The sequence below is a fragment of the Phyllobates terribilis genome, unplaced genomic scaffold, assembly GCF_046119375.1.
Source record: "Phyllobates terribilis strain yellow unplaced genomic scaffold, ASM4611937v1 Scaffold_12__6_contigs__length_324123572, whole genome shotgun sequence".
Classification (NCBI taxonomy): Eukaryota; Metazoa; Chordata; class Amphibia; order Anura; family Dendrobatidae; genus Phyllobates; species Phyllobates terribilis.
In genome coordinates, this window is record NW_027362772.1 from 145805559 (window position 1) to 145830331 (window position 24773).

General features: G+C 40.4%; 1 protein-coding gene across 1 annotated transcript in view; it reads left to right on the forward strand.

Annotated features, from left to right (window-relative positions):
- HSD17B14 (hydroxysteroid 17-beta dehydrogenase 14) overlaps positions 1-24773 on the forward strand; it is a 33612-nt gene that overhangs the window by 6543 nt on the left and 2296 nt on the right. The window contains exons 2-8 of the mRNA XM_073656330.1: positions 888-923; positions 1760-1857; positions 2577-2643; positions 3543-3634; positions 5502-5606; positions 7840-7907; positions 21159-21255. Of these exons, the coding sequence (XP_073512431.1) occupies positions 888-923; positions 1760-1857; positions 2577-2643; positions 3543-3634; positions 5502-5606; positions 7840-7907; positions 21159-21255 (563 nt within the window). The remainder of the gene's footprint in view (positions 1-887; positions 924-1759; positions 1858-2576; positions 2644-3542; positions 3635-5501; positions 5607-7839; positions 7908-21158; positions 21256-24773) is intronic.

Consider the following 24773-nt stretch of genomic DNA (forward strand, 5'->3'; position numbering starts at 1 on the left):
ATTTCAGGACTTTATTTTTTGGTTCCAAATAAACAAACACCAGACAGACCCCATGATAATCCATGGAACCCCTGCTTCCGTTTGCATAACTGATGGAACAGATCACTTTTAAGCATGATTTCTATCTGTTTCAACCGGAATGTGAAAACGGACATATGAACTTACCATAAAGCCGCCCATACACATTAGACTAATGTTGACTGCACCTGCCAATATAGGTTTGGCCAACACTAATGTTTACTGGGGCTCCGGCCAGCTGATCGCCAGGGGAAATGTCGATTGGGAATGTCCAATTTTGGACTGCCGATCACTTTGTTCTGCTCAAGGTAAGACACTACGAAACATGACGGCGACTCTTCGATAGAGAACCCAAAAGCTCCTGTGTTTAGGAGAGCCAGCCAAACGATCCGCTGAAACATCATTCATCCGACAGCCATCTAATGTGCTTTAGAATGACATAGTGATACCGTCCTTTGCTTTATTGTAGGTTTATGCTTAAGTTATCTCTTATGCACAAAGGAATAGTTTACCTACAGTAGAGAGCTAATCTGGTGCAGGCTGTGGCATGGTCTGTTTGACGTTGTTCTATCCCGACGCGCGTTTCGTACACACTTCCTCAGGACTCCCCCCTGCGCCAGATTATCCCTTTACTGTAGCATGGGCTTTTATATGAGTTTTGTGTTATTTTTCTGATTCTATAATAAAATGTATTCTTCACTTTTGCTTACCTTGTCACCTATGTAGGGGTTATTCTGGGTAGCAACCTTTTTTCACTATTTAGCTGGTGAGACTACACTAGTACAATGGACCTATTTATATTGATCTAATAAATTTTCTCTTGTATTAATATTTTTTATACTTTTTTTCTTTTATATGTGGACCCACAGTGAACAATGGAGCTTCAGTTGTGTTCTGTTCAAAAGGTACAATGTCCTCAAATTAACAAAATGCCATAATAGATAGTCACATCCACTTTCTATAAGGACTATAGAGCTGTACATTATCCATTTTACATCTACAGCAGTGGAAAGTGTCCATATTAATTCATGTCCCCAGTGGGACTTTATCTAAATTGTATAAAGCTAGTATTCCGCTGGGTAGACATTGAACAGGGCGATTATTCACATGTGTCGGTGGGTCCTGCACTGATCAAACATTTAAATGGGACGTAGTTAAAAGTAGCCAGTTTTTGCTCTGATTTTCTTCCGATGAATATTCAGTTTTCTTTTGTTTTTAAATCCGTTTACAATTCCGGGGTTATGGACCTTTTCATTAAGTTCTAATTTTATGCTCTTCACCAAGGGATCTCTTTTCTTTCAGTCTCATGCCCTGTAACTTGCCATTCATTAATTTTAAGTAGGGTGCTCCTTTTCGTCAGCATTCTATCAGCACTATATGTGCTGGAACTTCCTTTCCAGCATGCATTTATCCTGCCATTGCAAAACTTGCCAGTCTCTCATGCTTATATGCAGTTTGACCAAAAAGTATGCAGGAGCAGAGAGACAAAGGCCCATCCCCACTTTCCTGTAATCCATCTTGTGGTCCCGGCAGCTAGAAATGAATTACACTTTACAATAAGCAATGAAGAGCAAGTTAGAGGGGAGACACCTAGTGGCCGGGACTTGTCAGAGATTTTTTTAGGTCATTTTGGATACATAAAGTTTATTGAAACAAATGTCACTTATGCGATAGTATAAAATAATATAACCAAGATGAGCTCATCTGCAATATTCTTGGAACATTTCTGTGTTCTTTGCAGAGGAGACGGCCTGTGACCTTGAAGCTGAACTGAAATCTTCGGGGTCCGGAGCCGCCATTTATGTCTCTTGTGATGTAACAAAAGAGGAAGAAATCAAGGTAACTTTTTTATTGCTTAGTGTCTGATATCTTTATTTTTCAGTTTTGCTTTATTTCACCAGTAGACAGCGTGAAGTGAATAGACGTGAACCTGAAGATATGATAATAATGTGGTTACTTCTCAAGTTCTGTTCACACCTATATGTGGAGAGAATCAAATCAAACATCTGCGTAAACTTCCAAAATAAGTTTATAGTTGACAAAATAAGGGACCTGGACCTGTTGGATCTTCAGAATGTTGTCAAGGAGAAAAGTAGTGCCCAGTTATCAATTTATTCAACTATTTCCAGGAAGAATAACTGAGGAATGGGATAATGTGCAGTTCTAAAAAATAAAATAAAAAATAGGCTCCAGCATTGATTTTTTTTAATGGACAATATAAGTATTTATTAAAGCAGGACTGCCAGGAGAGCTGAAAGAAAGATGACACCCAGTTGTCTGTATTATCACATACTTCCAGGAGGAGTAACAGAAGTACAGCGCAACACGCACTTATAGTTAGATGACAAAATTGGTATTTCATGTAAAATGCAAATACTTACCAAAAAGAAGTCCAATATGGAGACCAGGAGATATGACCTTTGCATTGTGCCATAAGTGTAATAGAAAGGTCACGTGTATGGTAAAAGATGAGGTTTGAGTCTTTTTATTGATGCTTCTATCATTGTTTTAATAGGAAATGACAAATAATCTTTTTTTTTTTTTTTTTTTTTTTATAGAGGCTGATTGACGTAACTGTGAAAACATATGGAAAAATAGACTGTCTGATCAACAACGCCGGGTGGCGTAAGTACCTTATTTAAAGGGCTAAGTCCCATCATTAAAGGTTATTACCCAACCAAAGGACTTGGGGGATCAGTAAGAGTTTGCCCGCGGGGGGGTACGACCACTCATTCTCTATGGGATTGCTGAAAAAGTACAAGCGCTTACACCACTCGATTCTGAGCTTCAGCAGCGATTTGCTGACTATGGTGGGTCTGACTCCATGGACCTTCCTAATTTTTGGGGGTAGGCCCTTCACTGGCCAAACAGCTAATGCTGCGGTAAAGAAATATATTATTACATGGCGGATATTCAGATGTCAATCTATGAATAGCTTGGGTCTGAAAGAATCACTCTTACAAAAAGTTTCTGACAACTTAACAAGTGAACTCCAATTACCAAGACTTTTCTCAAGCTGCACCAGTTTTCTGGAATGCTCTACCCTAGAAAATCAGGTTATATTTCAATATCCACCATGAGCATCTGAGATTACAGGGTTTGCACCAAGATTGGAAGTTATTCCCGAATGCTTGGACACTCACCTGACCGGGATCTGCCGAGTCCCATGTGAATGAAGTTCTCCATTCATTCTCAACAGGTGGAGAGTCCCGGCATTCGGACACCCAGTGATCAGTACAAACACTCTAACCTCTATGATAAAAGGACAAAGTTGGTGATACAAACAAACATTGGATGTATGGCTGATTTTGCCTAAATACCTTAGATAAATGAGTGTGTTCCCCTAATGTTACATATTTGGGGAGAGTTAGGGCACGTCCATACACATTGGATTGTTGCTAGCCGGTCCCACCAGAATCAGCGGGTTCGACAGACATTCCTCTAATGTATCAAGGTTTTTTATATTAGCTTTTACATTTACTTTAGATTAACTGTTGTATGATCTGTTGTTTATGTGATTCTAGATCCTCCAGAACAAATCATAGACAACACCAGTGCCCAGGACTTCCAGGACCTTCTAAACCTGAATCTGATTGGTTACTTTCTCACTGCAAAGGTAATTACCGGAATAATAATGTAACTACTTAAATATTATTGCTTTGCATATTTTTGTTTTTCACTGAAGATTTCAGGTTGCAAAAACCATAAGAAAAAAAGGCAAGAAAGAAATGGACCAAAATTAGTAGACAAATCCATGGTAATTCTGCAACAAGATCCGCATATGTCCCACGTGGAATCTGCTGTGGATATACAGTACCTCTATAATATTGGAGGGGTGAAAATTATAGCCCTAGCCCACACACGAGACAAAAATGTCACCTTCTAAGGACACTATTCATGTCAATTAACCTTTAGGAACGTGGGACTTGTGACTTTTTGACCATAGCTTTTTTGGTGTTTTTATCTGGAGTGGATTCTTGGGTGAGAATTCTGCCTTTTTATCTCAGAAATTTTGATTTTTTTTTTTTTAATCTTAGATGTATACCTTAGAATTTCACCTCTTATATAGTTTCTTTTTTCACATTGCCCAATTTCAGTGCATGACATGGATTTTATTCCATTTACATGCTTGGGTCGTGTTCTTACCCCAAAGGACATTAACTCAACGATGTAAATCTCGGAGAGTTCTTCACAATGTGATATGTGAGCAGTATGTTGTGGAAAAAATGGTGGTGGCTTTTAGATGGGTATGGCTTATATCAGAGAGGTCTGATCCCAGAAGAGAACCCTGACTTAATGTCATAGCCAAAAGTTTTCAGACTGACACAGATTCTGGATTTCACACATTTTGCTGCTTCTGTGTTTTTAGATCTTTAAGTCGGATGTTTTTCTGGTTACTGATATACAATTATAAAATTTCATAAGTTTTTAAACTTTTATTGACAAATACATCAAGCTTATGTAAAGATCTAGTATTTATAGAGTTGACTCTTACTTCTCCAGACTTCTGCCCTTCACCCCTCGGCAGCTGGATATCGGCTTCTGGGCCAAATCCTGACTCTAATCGGTGCTTGGTGCTTATCACATTTTCTGTGTTTGTTTGTCCTCCTGCTTTTTGAGGATGGACCACAGGTTCTCGATGGGATTGAGATCTGGGGAATTTCTTGGCCATGAACCCAACACTTCACTATATTGTTTACCGAGCCACATTGTTTTCACTTTTGCCTTGTGACATGGTCTCCATCATGCTAGAAAAGGCATCATCACCAAATTGCTGCTGGGTTTTTGGGAGAAGTTGCTCTTGGAGAATGTTTAGATCCCATTCTTTGATGGCCGTGGTCTTAGGCAAAATTGTGAGTAGCCCCTCCATGGATGAAAAGCCCGCACACATCAGCCCAGCAGGCAGGTGTCAGCGCATATGCATCCAGAGTGGGGTGAAGCCTTTTGGAGATTGGCGTATTGTCAAGACGGGCAGCAAAGAAGCCAGTTTCCTCCAAGAGAAACATGAAGGTCAAGGGGCCATGGAGGGGGCTTAGTGGCTCAGATGTTCTGTTACAGTAACTCAGGCCAGGGTGGACTGAAATGTTAGCCTACTGTACTCATCTGGATACTAAAGCTGATCTTCCGATAAATTTATCTCTTTATTTGCATATGAACTGCCATTCACCATAAGGCCATGGCCCCACTATCAGTATTTGGTCAGTATTTTTTCTCAGGAGTGGGAGCCAAAACCAGGAGTGAGTGATAAATGCAGAATTGGTGACGTGTTTCTATTTTACCTTTTCTCTGATTGTTCCTCACCTGGTTTTGGCTCCCACTCCTGAGAAAAAATTCTGACCGAATACTGACCAAATACTGATAGTGGGGCCGTGGCCTAAGGAAACTTTACAAAGTGATGTAGTTGTTACCCTTTGTGCCGTGTAAGTGTCAATAATAATTATTATTTTTTTTTCTTTTTGGGTTGTTTTTCCTCTCTGTTTTAGTATGCTTTACCACATCTGCGAAAAACTCAAGGGAACATTATCAACGTGTCAAGTCTTGTTGGGATTATTGGGCAGAAACATGCAATCCCTTATGTGGCCACAAAGGTACAATGTTTGCGGCACTGTCATTCTGGGTATGGGGAGAACCCAGTGTATAACGACCGGAAAAGGGAAGGGGGCCCTACAAGTAGGGAAAGGGGGAGTGGAGACCCCTAAACAGCTCAAACAACAAACCCTGACTCCCCTATGGACCCTATATAAGTTCTGCACCTATCGCTGAGCAGGAAACCTGGCCCTAGCTGACCCTAAAGCTAGGCCTTAGATAGGGAGGGGGAGGGGTGAGAACTAATCAGCCCCACTGCAAACCAAAGTGCACACAAGGGAAACAAACAAGGGAATACACTTAGCTTCTAGATGGCACCGGAGAGAACATGGCAATAATCCACAAAGGAAATCCAAGAAAATTTTAGTCGACTACTAGAATCCCAGGCCTGAATAGATAAGAATCACTCTATCACCAGTAACTCTCTGGAGAAACTGAGTGTATGTAAGGATCCAGCAAGGGTGTGGTAATTAGCAGCAGAAGGTGAGGATCATAGCTGGGTCCTAAAGGTATAATCCCCAAGCAAGGTGAGGACCACCACTGGGTCCTAGAGAGAGGGATCATGAAAGGATCAGGAATATGTTTGCAAGGCCAAACGTAGTGACCTTCTACAGCCGGACCCCTTATGACTGTTGGTCAAACCTGACACACCCGTGACAGGCACACAATACATTTTATGTAATGCTACAATGAATACTTTTACTTTATTATACTGTACATGCCGCTTTCTCTTCTTTATAATATTTTATTAGTTACAGCAAAAAACACAATTAGAATTTCTTACTTTCAAAATATAATTGACTTAGTTCACATTTGCTTTTCTTATTCTTTATAACCTGCATTAAAGGGATTCGCCCCCGAACAATATACTGTATGTCATAGGTGATAAATGTATGATGATCGCTGGGAGTCCCACCACCACTGATGGAGTATAGCACTTGTCTGAATCTGTCCCATAGTGAGAATATGCGACCACCGCATCATATAAACAGGGGACACAGTCCACCCATTGTCATGAATAGTGGGGTCCCAGCACACATACATTTATCACCTGTCCCGTGTATAGGTGATATACAAGTCCAGGAGTCCAGCAATGCGGAGACTATCCCATAAGACTGAGGCTAAGTGCCCACGATGCAGAAATGCTCCGGATTTTTTCCTGAGTATTTCTGCATCTCCCTGGCAGAAAAAACGCATGCGGATTGTACATGCAGATTGTATATGCGGATTGTACATGCAGATTGTACATGCGTTTTTCCTGCCAGGGACAAGCGGAAGTGAAGCGTTCTTCACATGCATTTCCGCATGCGGGTTGTCAAGCGCTTTCCAAGCGATTTTAGCCTCACTTGGAAAGTGCTTGACAACTAGGTCACACTATATAAATCCATGCAAACGGCATATATAGTGTGACCGTAAAAGAATGGTAAAAAATAAATATTATACTTACCATCTGATGGCCCCTGGTGTCCTTATCCGATGCGTCCGATCTCCCCGGTGTCTCGCGGTTGTGTAAAAGGACCTGCCACGTCGTCATTTAGTCATGTGACGGGTCACGTGACTGCCGGCCTCAGCGGTCGCGTGACCCCTCACATGACTAAATGACGTCATGGCAGGTCCTTTTAGACCATCGCGAGCTGCCAGGAAACCAGGGCGGATCGGATAAGGAGACCGGGGGCTATCAGAAGGTGAGTATAATGTATATTTTTTATTTTAATTCTTTTTTTTACAGGTTCTATGGTACCCGGGTCTGGAGGAGAGTCTACTCTTCTCCAAAATTGGGTACCATCCGCACATTGAATCGCTTAATATCCGCATGCGCACATGTAGTGATGCGGATATTAAGCGATTCAATGCAAGTCAGTGGCGGCAAAAACGCCGCGCTTCCGCAAAATAATTGGTAGTGCTGCGTTTTTTTCCCCAATGATAATCCGCAGCGGAAACTTCCGCAGCATGTGCACAGCACATGCGGATTATCATTGGGGGACATGGCAGGCCTTCTACCAAGCGTTTTTAAGCGTTTCTGCAGCGGAATTGCCGCTGCGGAAACGCTTAAATAACTCATAGTGGGCACACAGCCTTAACGTCCTGTGAAGTGTGGTGTCTTTTGTCTTGTGAAGTGTTTTCCATTCCATAGTCTTTCCCTGTGTCTTGTCTTGTGTAATGTCTTGCCTTGTGTTGTATTTTACGTTTTATTGAGTTTGAGCCAGCCCTCATTGTGTTTTTTTTATTACACAGGGAGCAGTGACTGCAATGACCAAGGCAATGGCTGTAGATGAAAGCCAGTACAACGTACGAGTAAATAGGTAGAATCTGTCTACATATTTTTTTTATTCATGTGACTTGAATATATCAAACGTCTTCACTGCAACCTAAGAAACAAAATCTTTTTAAAACTTTTGTGCTATTAAAAGCATCTATCTATCTATCTATCTATCTATCTATCTATCTATCTATCTATCTATCTAGCTAGCTATCTATCTATCTATCTAGCTAGCTATCTATCTATCTATCTGTACATGTGTGTATGTGGATCCATATATGTAGATATTAGTTTATTATATATATTATATATACAGCGGGTGAAATAAGTATTGAACACGTCACCAATTTTCTAAGTAAATTTATTTCTAAAGGTGCTATTGACATGAAATTCTTACCAGATGTTGGTAACAACCCATCCAATCTACACAGGCAAAGATGTCACACCATAGATGTCCATAAATTAGTTATGTGTAATAATGAGAAATGACACAGGAAAGTATAGCACACATGAAGAAAGAGAGGAGCAAAAAGTCATGGAAAGTCATGACACCAGCTGAAATCTATCTGTAATTAAAAAGCAATCCTATCACTTAGTGAAAAAGAATATCAGCTGGTTCAACTGATGGCCTATAAAAAGGTGTCTCATTACCAAAGTGCCACATAAACATCTCATGATGGGTAAAACCAGTGAGCTGTCTCAAGACCTTCACAACCTTATTGTTGCAAAACATACTGTTGGCATTGGTTACAGAAGAATTTATAATCTACTGAAGATTCCAGTGAACACCATGGTGCCAAAATCCGGAAGTGGAAGCAACATCATTTCACCGTAGACCTGCCACGACCAGGTGTTCCCCGCAAGATTTCAGACAGAAGAGTGAAAAGAATTATCAGAAGAGTTATCCAACAGCCAAGGACCACCTGTGGAGATCTACAGAAAGACCTGGAATCAGCAGGTAAAATTGTTTCAAAGAAAACTATAAGTAATGCACTCAACCTCCGTGGCCTGTATGCACACTCATCATACAGACCCCATTGCTGAACAAAAAGCATGTTCAAGTGTGTTTACAGTTTGTTCAACAACATCTAGACAAGCCTGTGAAATACTGGAAGAATATAGTCTGGTCATATGACACCAATATTGAACTCTTTGGATGCCACAATACACATCATGTTTGGAGGCCAAAAGGCACTGCACATCACCCCAAAAACACTATACCAATAGTGAAGTTTGGAGGTGGGAACATCATGGAGTGTGGCTGTTTTTCAGCATACGGCACTGGTAAACTTCGTGTAATTGAAGGAAGGATGAACGGACAAATGTACCGAGACATTCTTGATAACAATCTGCTGCCATCTACCAGGATGATGAAGGTGAAACGAGGGTGGACATTTCAGCAAGACAATGATCCCAAACACACAGCTAAGGAAACTCTCAATTGGTTTCAGAGGAAGAATATAAAGCTGCTAGAATGGCCGAGCCGATCACCTGAATCCAAAAGAAAATATATGGAAGGAACTAAAGCTCAGAGTTCATAGAAGGGGCCCACAGAATCTTCAGGATGTGAAGAGTGTTTGTGTGGAAGAATGGGACAAAATCACACCTGAGCAATGCCTGCGACTAGTTTCCCCATACAGGAGGCATCTTGAAACTGTTATCACCAAAATGTACAAAGTATTAAATAAATTTCAGTAAGTTCAATACTTTTTCCCTGTGTCATTTCTCATTATTACACATAACTTAATTTATGGACATCTATGGTTTGGTTTCTTTGCCTGTATGGATTGGATGGGTTGTTACTCACATCTGATGAGAATTTCATGTCAATAGCACTTTTAGAAATATATTTACTTAGAAAATTGGTGATGTGCTCAATACTTATTTCACACGCTGTATATATTTATACAGTATATATGTATATGAGTTTGATTACCATAAATTACAATGGGTCTGCAATTTCTGGTTGCAGAGTTTGTAAAGTAGTAATAGAGTCACAAAGATTAAAATCCAGTACCTTTGCACCTCTGCAAACATTTTATTTTTCTTAATATTTGTTAAATGGGTTGTATTAGTTTAGAAAAGCATAGCTGTTTGTATTGTGCTCTAAACTGAATGTAAACCAGCTCAGTGGGTAGCACTGCAGCTTTGCAGCGCTGGGGTCCTGGGTTCAAATCCCACCAAGGACAACATCTGCAAGGAGTTTGTATGTTCTCCCCGTGTTTGCATTGGTTTCCTCCAGGTTCTCCGGTTTCCTCCCACACTCCAAAGACAAACTGATAGGGAATCTAGATTGTGAGCCCCAATGGGGACAGTGCTGATGTTGAATTGATATGCAAATGAGGCTGAAGATCTATTTTTAGACCTGAAGCCTTTGTCACTCCAGCTCTGTTCCCTGCACAGCGCCACCTCCTCCTGCTTGTCCGCCAGCCTCTATTTTGTGTCACTTCAGGCACAGAAGCCGTCAATCAAGCAGGAGCAGGCAGCGCTGGTAGGGGAATAGGGCTGGAGTGATGGAGGCTTCAGATCTACCCTAGTCCTTCAGCTTCACCTAAATTTCAATTCACATGCTGATTCCTCAGTAACTTTGTCTTTGAAAGAGCTACATGCACATACAAATAGTTTTAGGGGTGACATCCTGCTAACAGATTCCATTTAACCCCTTCAGGAACTTTTATGTCTCCATACATCATGGTCGGATAAGATTTCCGGACCTTTGATGTATGGGTACGTCATGGCAATCATGTGTGGCACAGAAGCTGTGCCCACGCAATCACCGCCCGGAGCTCGACTTACGTGGTAGCCGAGACCCGGCTGTCACTGCTAGGAGTGGTGCCCGCACCACCCCTGGCTATTTAACCCCCTAAATGCTGTGATCGATATCGATTGGATCATTTGGGAGGCTAAGAGAAGGAGGGGTCTCCTTCTCCCTTCTGATTGCTGCCCCCACGACGTCATCGCGAGGGCCCAATCGTTGTCATGGCAACCCAAGGTCACCATGACGACTTCCAGGTCAGCCAGTTACAGCAAGCCTGCTAGAGCATGGTCTAAGAGGCTTCTGTCAGTGTAACACTGACAGGTATAATGCATTGTAATGCATTATACCAGCAATCAGACTAATAGTTAAAGTCCCATAGAGGGACTAAGTAAAAAAAAAAAGTAAAAATATTTTAAAAAAATATCACAAAAAAAATTAACATAATATTATACCAATAAATATGTATATTTATGTAAAAACAAAAAAGTACACATATACCGCCATGTCCAGAACAACCTGACCTGTAAAATTGTCACATTAGTTAACCCTTTCAGTGAACACTTTAAAAAAAAAAAAAAAAAAGCCAAAAAAACTATGCTTTTTTTGTTATACCGCCGAACAAAAAGTGGAATAAAATGCGATCAAAAAGTTGAATGGAAATAGAAGTTGCATTGCTGGAAATGTCATCTTGTCCTGCAAAAAATAAGCTGCAATACATCATCCATCAACGGAGAAATAAAAAAGTTACAGCTCTCAGATTAAATCGATACAGAAATAATTATTTTTTATATAAAATATTTTTTATTGTGTAAATGCAGCAAAACAAAAAAAGACAATATAAATGTAGTATTGCTGTAATCTTACTGACCTGAAGAATAAAACTGCCTCATCAATTTTACCTCACGCGGAACGGCATAAAAAACAAGCAAACAAAAATACTATTCCTGAATTGCTGTTTTTTGTTCATTCTGCCTCCCAAAAATCAGAATAGAAAGCGATCAAACAATGTCACGTGCCCAAAAATGGTACCAATAAACATGTCAGTTCGTCCCACAAAAAAAAAGGTCTAACATGACTCTGTCGGCCGAAATATGGAAAAATTATAGCTCTCAAAATATGGCGATGCAAAAACTAGTCTTTGCTAACAAAAAGTGTTTTTTAGTGTGAGACAGCAGCCAAATATAAAAACCCGATATAAATCTGGCATCGCTGTAATCGCACCGACCCGAAGAATAAAGTCGTCTAATCACTTATACCGCACGGGGAACAGCGTAAAAAATATATAAAACCAATTCTTCACCTGCTGCTGATTTGTTCATTCTGCCTCCCAAAGATTGCAGTAAGGCTCAGTTCACATTTAAATGAAAACCTACATAGAAAAGAAAATCCAAAAAGGTGTAAATACTAAATAGCAGCCTACGAATACCATTACCAATACAAATCATACAAAAAATGTATTCAAAACAAGGCAATATAATAACTTTATTGATGAAAAATCAATAACATGATAATGATTACATATATTGCACAGCAGACAAGTTAAGATAAATAAGAATAAAAATGAGGGGGAAGGATGTGCCAGATTATACAAGTATATGCATAACAAACATAATTATATATCCCACATGCATTTGGAAGGTTTTGCTGTGAAGTAAACATGCGGTCAAAGGAGCACTCCATGCAGGTGAAACAAGCCACCCTTAAGCTGCAAAACCAGAAAAAAACCATCTGAGAAATTGCTACAATATTAGGAGTGGCAAAATCTACAGTTTGGTACATACTGAGAAAGAAAGAAAGCACTGGTGAACTCATCAATGCAAAAAGACCTGGGCGCCCACGGAAGACAACAGTGGTGGATGATCGCAGAATAATCTCCATGGTGAAGAGAAACCCCTTCACAACAGCCAACCAAGTGAACAACACTCTCCAGGAGGTAGGTGTATCAATATCCAAATCTACCATAAAGAGAAGACTGCATGAAAGTAAATACAGAGGGTTCACTGCACGGTGCAAACCACTCATAAGCATCAAGAATAAAAAGGCTAGACTGGACTTTGCTAAAAAACATCTAAAAAAGCCAGCACAGTTCTGGAAGAACATTCTTTGGACAGATGAAACCAAGATCAACCTCTACCAGAATGATGGAAAGAGCAAAAAGTATCATAGAATCATAGAATCATAGAATGGTAGAGTTGGAAGGGACCTCCTGGGTCATCTGGTCCAACCCCCTGCTCAAAGCAGGATTCACTAAATCATCTCAGACAGATGTCTGTCCAGCCTCTGTTTGAAGACGTCCATTGAAGGGGAACTCACCACCTCTCTTGGCAGCCTGTTCCACTCATTGATCACCCTAACTGTCAAAAAGTTTTTTCTAATATCTAATGTGTCTCCTCCCATTCAGTTTCATCCCATTGCTTCTAGTCTTTCCTTGTGAAAATGAGAATAAAGATGATCCTTCTACAATGTGACAGCCCTTGACATATTTGTAGACAGCTATTAAGTCTCCTCTCAGTCTTCTTTTTTGCAAGCTAAACATTCCCAAATCCTGTTCCTCATAGGACATGGTTTGCAGACCAGTCATCATTCTGGTCGCTCTTCTCTGAACTTGTTCCAGTTTGTCTATGTCTTTTTTAAAATGTGGTGCCCAAAACTGTACACAGTATTCCACATGAGGTCTGACCAAAGAGGAGTAAAGACCGATAATGACTTCACGTGATCTAGACTGTATGCTTCTGTTAATACATCCCAGAATTGTATTTGCCTTTTTTGCTGCTGCATCACACTGTTGACTCATGTTCAGTCTATGATCTATTAGTATACCTAAGTCTTTTTCACATGTACTGTTGCTTAGCTCTATTCCTCCCATTCTGTATATGCTTTTTTCATTTTTATTGCCCAGATGTAGTACTTTGCATTTTTCCCTGTTAAAAACCATTCTGTTGGTTGCTGCCCACTGCTCCAGTTTATTTAGGTCTTTTTGAATCCTCTCTCTCTCTTCTCAAGTATTAGCTATCCCTCCTAGCTTTGTGTCATCAGCAAATTTAATCAGTTTACCCTCAATTCCTTCATCTAAATCATTGATGAAGATGTTGAACAATACAGGTCCCAGGACAGAGCCCTGTGGTACCCCACTTGAGACATTCATCCAGCTGGATGTGAAGCCATTTACAACCACCCTTTGAGTCCGATCACTAAGCCAGTTATGAATCCTCCTAACAGTTGCCTGGTCCATTGCATACTTGGTCATTTTTTCAATAAGGATGGTGTGAGATACTTTGTCAAATGCTTTGCTGAAGTCAAGATATACTATATCTACAGCATTTCCCTGATCCACCCAGTCAGTGATTCTGTCATAGAAGGAAATTAAGTTAGTCTGACATGACTTGTTAGTTACAAACCCATGCTGACTCTGGTTAATCACTTCATTCTTATCCATGTACTTACATACATGTTGTTTAATAATTTGTTCAAAGATCTTTCCTGGTATAGAAGTCGGACTCACCGGCCTATAGTTCCCTGAGTCCACCTTCTTCCCCTTTTTGAAGATAGGAACAACATTTGCTCTTCTCCAGTCTTCTGGGACTTCTCCTGTTCTCCAAGAATTTTCAAAGATTATGGAGAGTGGTTCTAAAATTTCTTCTACAATCTCCTTCAGTACTCTGGGGTGTAATTCATCTGGACCTGGAGACTTGAACTCATTTATGTTAGCTAAATATTCCCTCACAATCTTTCTGTTTACAGATAACTTGGATTCTTCTATTCCTTTAAAAGGACAGTGAAGATCAGTTGATGTTACATTTTCTTTCTGAGAGAAAACAGATGCAAAATAGGAATTAAAAAGTTCGGCCTTCTCAACATCCTCTCTTACCATTTCTCCATTTTCATCCTGTAAAAATCTTATAGCATCTTTGACTTTTCTTTTACTTTTGACATACCCCCAAAATCCTTTTTTATTGCTTTTGACATCTCTTGCAAGCCTTAATTCATTGTCAGCTTTAGCTAAAGTGATACGTGCCCTGCAGGATCTGCAGACTGCATTATAATCTTCTTTAGATATGCCTCCCTCTTTCCATTTAATAAACATTTCTCTCTTTCTTTTTAGCATGTGTTTAAGTTCTGTGTTCATCCATCCTGGTTTCCTTAAATGCTTCCCATTCTTCCTACTTTTCGGGATTGTTAACGATTGTGCTTTGAGAATCTCATTTTTAAAAATTTCCCATCCTTCCTGGACATTTTTGTCCTTAAGGACATCCAGCCATTGGATCCCTCCTATTCTCTTTCTGAGTCTCTTAAAATCTGCCTTTCTAAAATCTAACCTTGAAGTTTGAGTCTTCACATGTCTTCCTCCTCTAGTTATCCAAAATTCTATAATAGCATGATCTCTGCCTCCTAGGGCCCCAGCCACCTTTACCTCCTCAACCATTTCCTCCCTGTTTATAAGGATTAGATCCAAAGTAGCAGATCCCCTTGTTTTCTCCCCTACCTTTTGGAAGATAAAGTTGTCAGCAAGAGAGGATAAGAATTTGCTTGACCTGTTAGTTTTACTTGAGAGAGATTCCCAACAAATGTCTGGATAGTTGAAATCTCCCATGACCACTATGTCATATTTTTGGAGAACTTGGTCATTTGATACATAAAGAGTTCATCCATATCTTCAGCTTGCCCAGGTGGCCTGTAGTAAATGCCTACAATGGTGTCCTTTCCGTTGTTCTCTCCTTGTATTCTTACCCAAACAGTTTCCACAGAACTCCCAGTCTCTGAAGCTTCAATCTCTGTGCAGATATACACTTTTCTAATATACAATGCGACACCTCCTCCTCGTTTATCAAGTCTGTTTCTTGCAAATAAGTTGTATCCTTTTAGCCTTTTATTCCAATCATGTGTATCGTCCCACCAAGTTTCAGTGATTCCAATGACATCATATTTCTTTTCCTGCATTAGTAGTCCCAATTCTCCTTGTTTGTTGCCCATGCTTTGTGCATTTGTATAAAAACATTTTAGTTTGTGATTGGTTTCTCTTCCTCCCATATTTTTATTTAGATTTTTTTGTCTTTGTTCTTTCTTTCCACTTCCAGTAGCAGAGATCTCAATAGTATTTGTCAGCTGTATGGCTTTTTCTGGCCTTTTGCTTCCCTTCCCACATTGTTCTAGTTTAAAGCTCTCCTGATGAGTGTAGCAAGGCGACTTCCAAATACATGTTTTCCAGTCTTCGTAAGGTGCACCCCATCTCTAGCAAGTAGTCCATCATATAGGTAATTCATTCCGTGATCCAGAAATCCAAATCCTTGTTGACGGCACCATCGAAGTAGCCAGTTGTTCACCTGTAGAATCTTATTCCACCTCATTGTTCCATTGCCATCCACTGGGAGGATGGATGAGAAGACCACCTGCGCTCCCAATTCTTTCACTTTCTTGCCTAAGTCCTTCAAAGTCACTGCAGATGGTTTCCAGGTCCTTTCTTGCGGTGTCATTTGTCCCCACATGTATTAGCAGGAATGGGTAGTGATCTGTAGGTCGGAAGAGTCTTGATATCCTGTCAGACACATCTTTAATTTTTGCTCCAGGAAGACAGCACATTTCTCTTGAGGTTATGTCTGGTCTGCAGATAGCGGCCTCTGTTCCTCTTAACAGGGAATCCCCCATGACCACCACTCTCCTTTTTTTCTTCACAACATTCTTCTTTCTCCATCCAGGAGGATTCTGAGGGCTTACAAGGTTATTCATTGCTGGCAATGTCTTATTTTGCTGTATTTCTTCATGGTTCTCCTGTGTGAGAGCCTGGTACTGGTTCCTGAGCAGTATGGGTGCTGACTGCCTCTCGATCCTCCTGCTTCTGTGGGTCACATGCTTCCATTCCTCTGTTTCGTCATGTGCAGTTCGAATTTCTTCTCTTTCTGAATCATGAATAGATAATTCTGCTCTGTCTAAGAACTCTTCACCTTCCTTAATGATTTTCAAGGTAGTTAACCTCTCTTCTAGATTTCGCAACTTTTCCTCCAACAGGGACACAAGCTTGCATTTCTGGCATGTGAAGTTTGGCTTTTCCACTGGCAAGTCTGTGAACATGTAGCAGGATATGCAGCTCACCAAATGGCTCCTGGACTCTTCCATGTTCTTACTGTTAATGTTCTGAAAACAGTGAAAAAAGCTTCAATATGTGCAGGCCGGCAGGCGCGCGGTTTACCGATGTCCTCTTTTCTGCTCCAACAGCCAAAATCCAGTGTTCTTTGAGCTCGCGGAGACTCTTCACTTACCCCAAAATGCAGTGGGAATATGCAAATTATCTCCTCAGGACTCCTCCCCTGGTTATGGTGAAGGTGTGGTACAGCTCATGATCCAAAGCATACCACATCATCTGTAAAACACAGCGGAGGCAGTGTGATGGCTTGGGCATGCATGGCTGCCAGTGGCACTGGTTCACTAGTGTTTATTGATGATGTGACAAAGGACAGAAGCAGCCGAATGAATTCTGATGTATTCAGAGCCATACTGTGTGCTCAGATCCAGCCAAATTCTGCCAAACTGATTGGTCGTCGTTTCATACTACAGATGGACAATGACCCAAAACATAAAGCCAAAGCAACCCAGGAGTTTATTAAAGCAAAGAAGTGGAATATTCTTGAATGGCCAAGTCAGTCACCTGATCTCAACCCAATTGAGCATGCATTTCACTTGTTAAAGACTAAACTTCAGACAGAAAGGCCCACAAACAAACAGCAACTGAAAACCACCACAGTGAAGGCCTGGCAGAGCATCAAAAAGGAGGAAACACAGCGTCTGGTGATGTCCATAAGTTCAAGACTTCAGGCAGTCATTGCCAACAAAGGGTTTTCAACCAAGTACTAGAAATGAACATTTTATTTACAATTATTTAATCTGTCCAATTACTTTTGGGCCCTTTAAAAACAGGGTGGCACATGTTAAGGAGCTGAAACTCCTAAACCCTTCATCCAATTTTAATGTGGATACCCTCAAATGAAAGCTGAAAGTCTGAACTTCAACTGCATCTGAATTGTTTTGTTTAAAATTCATTGTGGTAATGTCTAGAACCAAAATTAGAAAAATGTTGTCTCTGTCCAAATATATATGGACCTAACTGTAAATAAATATGTAGTGACAAAATAAATAATACCACATCAGTAAACCATATGTATATAAAGTTCACTGTGCAAAAAATATACATATACAAAGTATCCAAAATAAAATATGTCTAGTGACCAAAGAAATAATGATAATAATTTTTAGGAGAATATCATGTTATTTACATAATGCGTCCAAATCACATAAGCATGAGTGTAAAGAACTACTCCATGACCAATTATAGGTATATATACTGACCAGGATGGCACACCACAAACCCCCTCACAACGCGCGTTTCGCTATCGCTTACATTTATCCGGTGCTCTGCGCTGAGCACTTACACTGTGGTTTCTGTGTAAATCTCTAAAGTACGTGATTCAGACAGAACCTCCGGCAGAAGATTTCCTATAATGAGGAAGATGGAGGCACCGTGGACGCCGTCTGGCCTGTGATCCGGCGGTGTCCATATTTTTAGGCATGCATAAAAGCGCAGTTGGCCACAGTTTTGTGCACCTCTGAAAAGAAGGACTCTGCTGAACAGAGGCCAGATGGAGTCCAGAGTAACTCTGCTGCCTCATGTGAATTCATCCCTCGGGGATTTCATCTGAATCACGTCACGGAGATTTAGATGAAAACCCCGATATAAGTGCTCAGCGTAGAGCACAGGATAAATTTGATCCAAAATGGTATGTAAAATGTTCCCAACAAAAGCTTCAACTCAATCCACAAAAAAGCAATGGCTTCACCATTGCTGATAGCACAAAGGCTCTGGAAAAGCGCTATGGCTCCCCCTCCAAAAAAATTAAATCAACTGAATTCTTTGCTCCCAAATCCAAATGTTCCCTCCTTCTAAGCTGCACAATGTGCCTAAACCACACATTTAGCTTCCACATGTTTGGCATTTCTGTAGTGATAAGAGTCCGCTTAATTTACGGGGTGCATGTCTCCAGAAGGATGAGCTGGGCACAATGTATGGTCACTACAATGTACTGGGCACTACAGTGTGCTGGGCACTATAATGTATTAGGCACAACAATGTACAGGCACTACAGCAGCAGTTTGCAATTTTCAATCTGCAACTTCCGCTGCTGCTTGTTTCCAGCAGCGGTAGTATTCCACCACATATGGGGTATTGATGTACTCAGGAGCAATCGCACAACAGATTTTGGGGTTAGTTTTCTCCTGTTACTCTTGTGAAAAGGAAAAATTTGGGGCTAAAGCAATATTTTTGCTGGAAAAATGTATTTTTTCATTTGCACAGCTCAACGTTATAAAATTCTGTGACACATCTGTGGGCTCAAGATGCTCACCACACCTCTAGATAAATTACTTGAGGGGTGTAGTTTCCAAAATGGCATCACTTGTGGGGGGTTTCCACTGTTTACCCACATCAGGGGCTCTGGAAGCGCGACATGGTGTCCTCTATCTATTACAGCCAATTTTTGAGCTACAAAAGTCAAATGGTGCTCCTTCCCTTCCGAGCCCTGCAATGCGCCCAAACATTAGTTTTCCACCACATATAGAGTATCTGTGTACTCAGGAGCAATTACACAACCGATTTTGTGGTCCATATTCTCCTGTTACCCTTTTGAAAATTCAAAATTTGGGGCTAAAGCAACATTTTTGTTGGAAAAAGTAAAATTTTTATTTTTTCCTTCCACATTGCTTTAATTCCGGTGAAGCCCCTAAAGGGTTGTAATAAACTTTTTGAATGTGGTTTTGAGCACTTTGAGGGGTGCAGTTTTTAAAATGGTGTCACTTTTGGGTGTCTTCAGTCACATAGGTCCCTTAAAGTCACTTCAAATGGAATGTGGTCCTTAAAAAAAAAAAAAAAAAAAATTGGTTTTGTAAATTTTGTTGGAAAAATGTAAAAATTGCATTATATTACAGCTGCGACTATTAATCTGCAGGTTAATAGCGTTTTTTCATGTGGTTCACTTTAAATGCTGTGCCTTATTGTCAAAAAAATACACTTTATAGTTCAACATTTTATTCTTAAGGTCAAAAAGTCTACCATCTGCTGTCATTCTTTCTTCCATAAACATTGCTACACCTGTGCATGGGCTCTGCCGATATTGCCGCTCAGCATGGTGCTAACCCGCAATACCGCATACGGCATTTCTCATTTTTGTTTCAATCACTTGAAACACTGGAAGTACTTGTTTATAGAAAATGAAAGTAGACGAGGGTAATATGTACATTCGTTCACCACAGGTATGAAAAGTTATTCCCTGAGAAGGGTCATGACTTTCTTTAGAGGGCCTTGTCGGCAAGTTTTGCCCCACCGTCACTGGCCCCAAACTATTTATATGACTGTGTAGCCCTTTAAGAGATAACTAATAAAGAAATCCCTTTATGGCACCAAGGTGCTGCTTCATCAAGAAATCAAGTTTTGAAGTATAGCCTGGAAGTGCATTAGGGCATGAAAATGCACTTACAGCTTCTCAGTCTCCACTGTATTCCAGAACTAGAAGTCCCCTCCCCTAGCAGAATGAAAGGTCGTCTGCTCTAGTACACTGCCATGGACCTGTTAATCAGCTAGGGGAGGATGCTGCTAGTTAGAAAATACAGAGGAGACTGAGAAGCTGTAAGTGCATCTCCAGACTGAACTTAAAAATTAAATTTCTGTCTGCTGAAGCAGTAATTTGAGGATCGTAAAGGGATCAGGCTGGCTTATCCTTTAAAGGTCTATACAGTCATACAATGTTATGATACTGGCATAGCACTGCTGAAATCCAGTGGCCGAACGAGCACAAGCAGGAACAGCAAGAGGTAGTAGAAGTTCTTGGAGTTAGCAAAGGAGTTGTAGGAAACAATCCGTAGATAGGTGAGAACAGTCTGGGTAAGAATGTTCAGGAGCTGGAGACTGGAGCTAGACTAACCAGCTAGACACAATGCTCAAGCAATGAGTGAGAGATCCATGAGCCTTTAAGTAGGCCCAAACAGGAAACAAGATGGATTCCACAGATTCAAAATCTGCCATCTTATTAAAAGGCAATTGCAGAACACAACAGCAGCCTTCAGTGGTAAGGAGTGGAATTGCAGCACAATTATTATAAGGTGAACAATAGCAGTCACTAGTGGTCAAACTGTAGAAGGACAACGGGAATCCTGACATACAAATAGTTTAGGGGGTAAAAGTTGCTGGTGGGTTCCCTTTAAAGTGTTTTTTCATCTTCAGCGTCTCAACATGCATACCAGAGAAGACCCAGATATTAGGTACAGAATATAATCTGTTCTCTTACCATTAAGGGTTGTTTAGTCCAAAGATTTTTCATTTCATAAATGCCATGTCAACCAATTAATATTCTCCCATACAGTGCTATATTCTTATTCTCCCCTATAGACAGGGCTGCAGTGCCGATTGTAACTATCATATACATGCATTACATGGCTGTTCATGTAATCTATGATTATGTACGGTGCATTAAACCCCATTGTATACTGTACCTTCAGCATATCTCCTGGAAACATATGGACCCCGCTGTGGAAGGAGTTATCCAGTCATTCTACTGATCCGGACGCCATGATCCTGGGAGGGAAGGACGCGCAGGTAAAAGTGCAGCCACAAAAATCAAAAGGAAATGTAAAAATACATGGAGCCTAGAGGTGAATAATACAAGTATCCAGGATTATACAGTATATCCATGCTGATTGTCAGGCTGTGGGATTCTATCAATGTTCCTAAGGTCACGTTCACACGTTCAGTATTTGGTCAGTATTTTACATCAGTATTTGTAACCCAAAATCAGGAGTGGAACAATCAGAGGAAAAGTATAATAGAAACACGTCACCACTTCTTGCTGTTTTAGACTCCTACATCCTGACCTTTCAGGAAGAATTTTCAGAAGGCTCCTTATCATCAGAGGCAGGATTACAATAACTGGTAACACCTCTATACACAGCTGATAACACAGGACCAACCAATCAAAATAGGGGATATCACAGCTCACCTGCTCCCCTTCCCTTCATAATCACCTTTACACAACCACATTAGATTGTACAGTACAAAGTATAAGAGTAGGAATTCGACTATTGTTGCTATGTACATTTATTTTGGCTTGGAGGCTTGAGTCCCAAAAAAAACAATGTGAACATTTCAAGATTTCTATATACTGTATATATTTTTTTTAATTTTAAATATAGATTGTAAAAAAAACAACAAATATTTAAAAATACATTTAAGGCTATATTCACACATTCGTTTTACAGTACCAGCAAAGTCTATGAGATTCCAGGATTCTCATGCACACATCTTGTTTTTTTATCAGGATTTTGTGCTTTGCATGTTTTTTTGCAAAATAGAGCATGTCACTTCTTTCAGCGTTTTTTCAGCATTTTTCACCCATTGGAAGTAATGGGTCGTGAAAAAAACGCTGAAAAATCGCCTAGTGTGAATATAGCTATCAGGTTTTGCTGCGTTTTTAGTGAAAATAAGCAAGTACAGCAGTATGTGAAACTCATTTATTTTTGTGATTTTACCATCTTGTCTTGGTCACCTGAGATGGCAGTTTGGATTAGGACAGTGTAATTAAATTAATGATGTGTAAAAGTGTAAACATTGGCTGAGCTACATGTGAGATTGAACAATACCTGTGGCCTATGGAGGTGTGAAACTGAACAATCCCTGAGCAACTCAATGGCAGACCATAGTGTGAAAATAAAGTGTCCTACAAACTCAATGCACAGCCAGTGTCTTAGGTAAACTATTCCTGAATAATTCACCTCTCCCACTGATACATTTGTAATTCCAGTTAATATGGTTTCACATATGTCTTGCATTGGTGACCTGTGTTCATGCTTCTGTGGTGGAAGCAAAGCTGGACTTTGGGATCCTGAAAAATGCACCAAAACCTGTGTTTTTGATGCAGCTTCTTTCCTGCCAAGAGATCAGGTTTTGCTGAAGAAAAAAACCCCCCTGAAAAAACGCAATCTGTGAACATAGCCTAACACAAAACCTGGTTTAAACAATAGGTTGGATGATACAGTGGCGGCCAAAAGTATTGGCACCCCTGCAATTCTGTCAGATAATACTCAGTTTCTTCCTGAAAAAGATTGCAATCACAAATTCTTTGGTATTATTATCTTCATTTAATTTGCTTGCAAGGAAAAAACACAAAAGAGAATGAAGCAAAAATCAAATCATTGATCATTTCACACAAAACTCCAAAAATGGGCCAGACAAATGTATTGGCACCCTCAGCCTAATACTTGGTTGCACAACCTTTAGCCAAAATAACTGCGAACAACCGCTTCCGGTAACCATCAATGAGTTTCTTACAATGCTCTGCTGGAATTGTAGACCATTCTTCTTTGGCAAACTGCTCCAGATCCCTGATATTTGAAGGGTGCCTTCTCCAAACTGCCATTTTGAGATCTCTCCACAGGTGTTCTATGAGATTCAGGTCTGGACTCATTGCTGGCCGCTTTAGAAGTCTCCAGTGCTTTCTCTCAAACCATTTTATAGTGCTTTTGGAAGTGTGTTTTGGGTCATTGTCCTGCTGGAAGACCCATGACCTCTCAGGGAGACCCAGCTTTCTCACACTGGGCCCTACATTATGCTGCAAAATTTGTTGGTAGTCTTCAGACTTCATAATGCCATGCACACGGTCAAGCAGTCCAGTGCCAGTGGCAGCAAAGCAACCCCAAAACATCAGGGAACCTCCGCCATATTTGACTGTAGGGACCGTGTTCTTTTCTTTGAATGCCTCTTTTTTTTTCCTGTACACTCTATGTTGATGCTTTTTCCCAAAAAGCTCTACTTTTGTCTCATCTGACCAGAGAATATTCTTCGAAAACGTTTTAGGCTTTCTCAGGTAAGTTTTGGCAAACTCCAGCCTGGCTTTTTTATGTCTCGGGGTAAGAAGTGGGGTCTTCCTGGGTATCCTACCATACAGTCCCTTTTCATTCAGACGCCGACGGATAGTACGGGTTGACACTGTTGTACCCTCGGACTGCAGGGCAGCTTGAACTTGTTTGGATGTTAGTTGAGATTCTTTATCCACCATCCGCACAATCTTGCGTTGAAATCTCTCGTCAATTTTTCTTTTCCGTCCACATCTAGGGAGGTTAGCCACAGTGCCATGGGTTTTAAACTTCTTGATGACACTGTGCACGGAAGACATAGGAACATTTAGGTCTTTGGAGATGGACTTGTAGCCTTGAGATTGCTCATGCTTCCTCAAAATTTGGTTTCTCAAGTCCTCAGACAGTTCTTTGGTCTTCTTTCTTTTCTCCATGCTCAATGTGGTACACACAAGGACACAGGACAGAGGTTGAGTCAAATTTAATCCATGTTAACTGGCTGCAAGTGTGATTTAGTTATTGCCAACACCTGTTAGGTGCCACAGGTAAGTTACAGGTGCTGTTAATTACACGAATTAGAGAAGCATCACATGATTTTTCAAACAGTGCCAATACTTTTATCCACCCCCTTTTTTAGGTTTGGTGTAGAATTATATCCAATTTGGCTTTAGGACAATTGTTTTTGTGTTTTTTCATTGAAGACAAATTAAATGAAGATAATAATACCAAAGAATTTGTGATTGCAATCATTTTCAGAAAGAAACTGAATATTATATGACAGAATTGCAGGGGTGCCAATACTTTTGGCCTCCACTGTAGCTTCCCAATTAAAGGTGTTTTCTGGGACTACAGTATTGACATCGTCTACTTGGTGGGAGTTTGATTGACAGCACCCTCTGTATCAAATTTATAGGGCTGTGCTTGGTAAACAATAAAGGAGAGGTAGCATTTGGTGGGTACTAAAAGTCAAATGCCAACTGATCTGATCCTTAGGAGAGCCATCAGTTATGGAGTCCTGGAGAATCCCTTAAACTGTGAAAGGGGCACAAATTACAGACTGTCCTAAAATAATCTATAGTCTGCTGCCTGGCCTATGATTGAAATGTAATTGGAGAATTTAAAGTGGAACTAAAATGTTAATATCTATAGAATTGGTCTGTACATCACTATGTGCACTCATGTCTATAGAATGGGTCTGTACATCACTATGTGCACTCATGTCTATAGAATGGGTCTGTACATCACTATGTGCACTCATGTCTATAG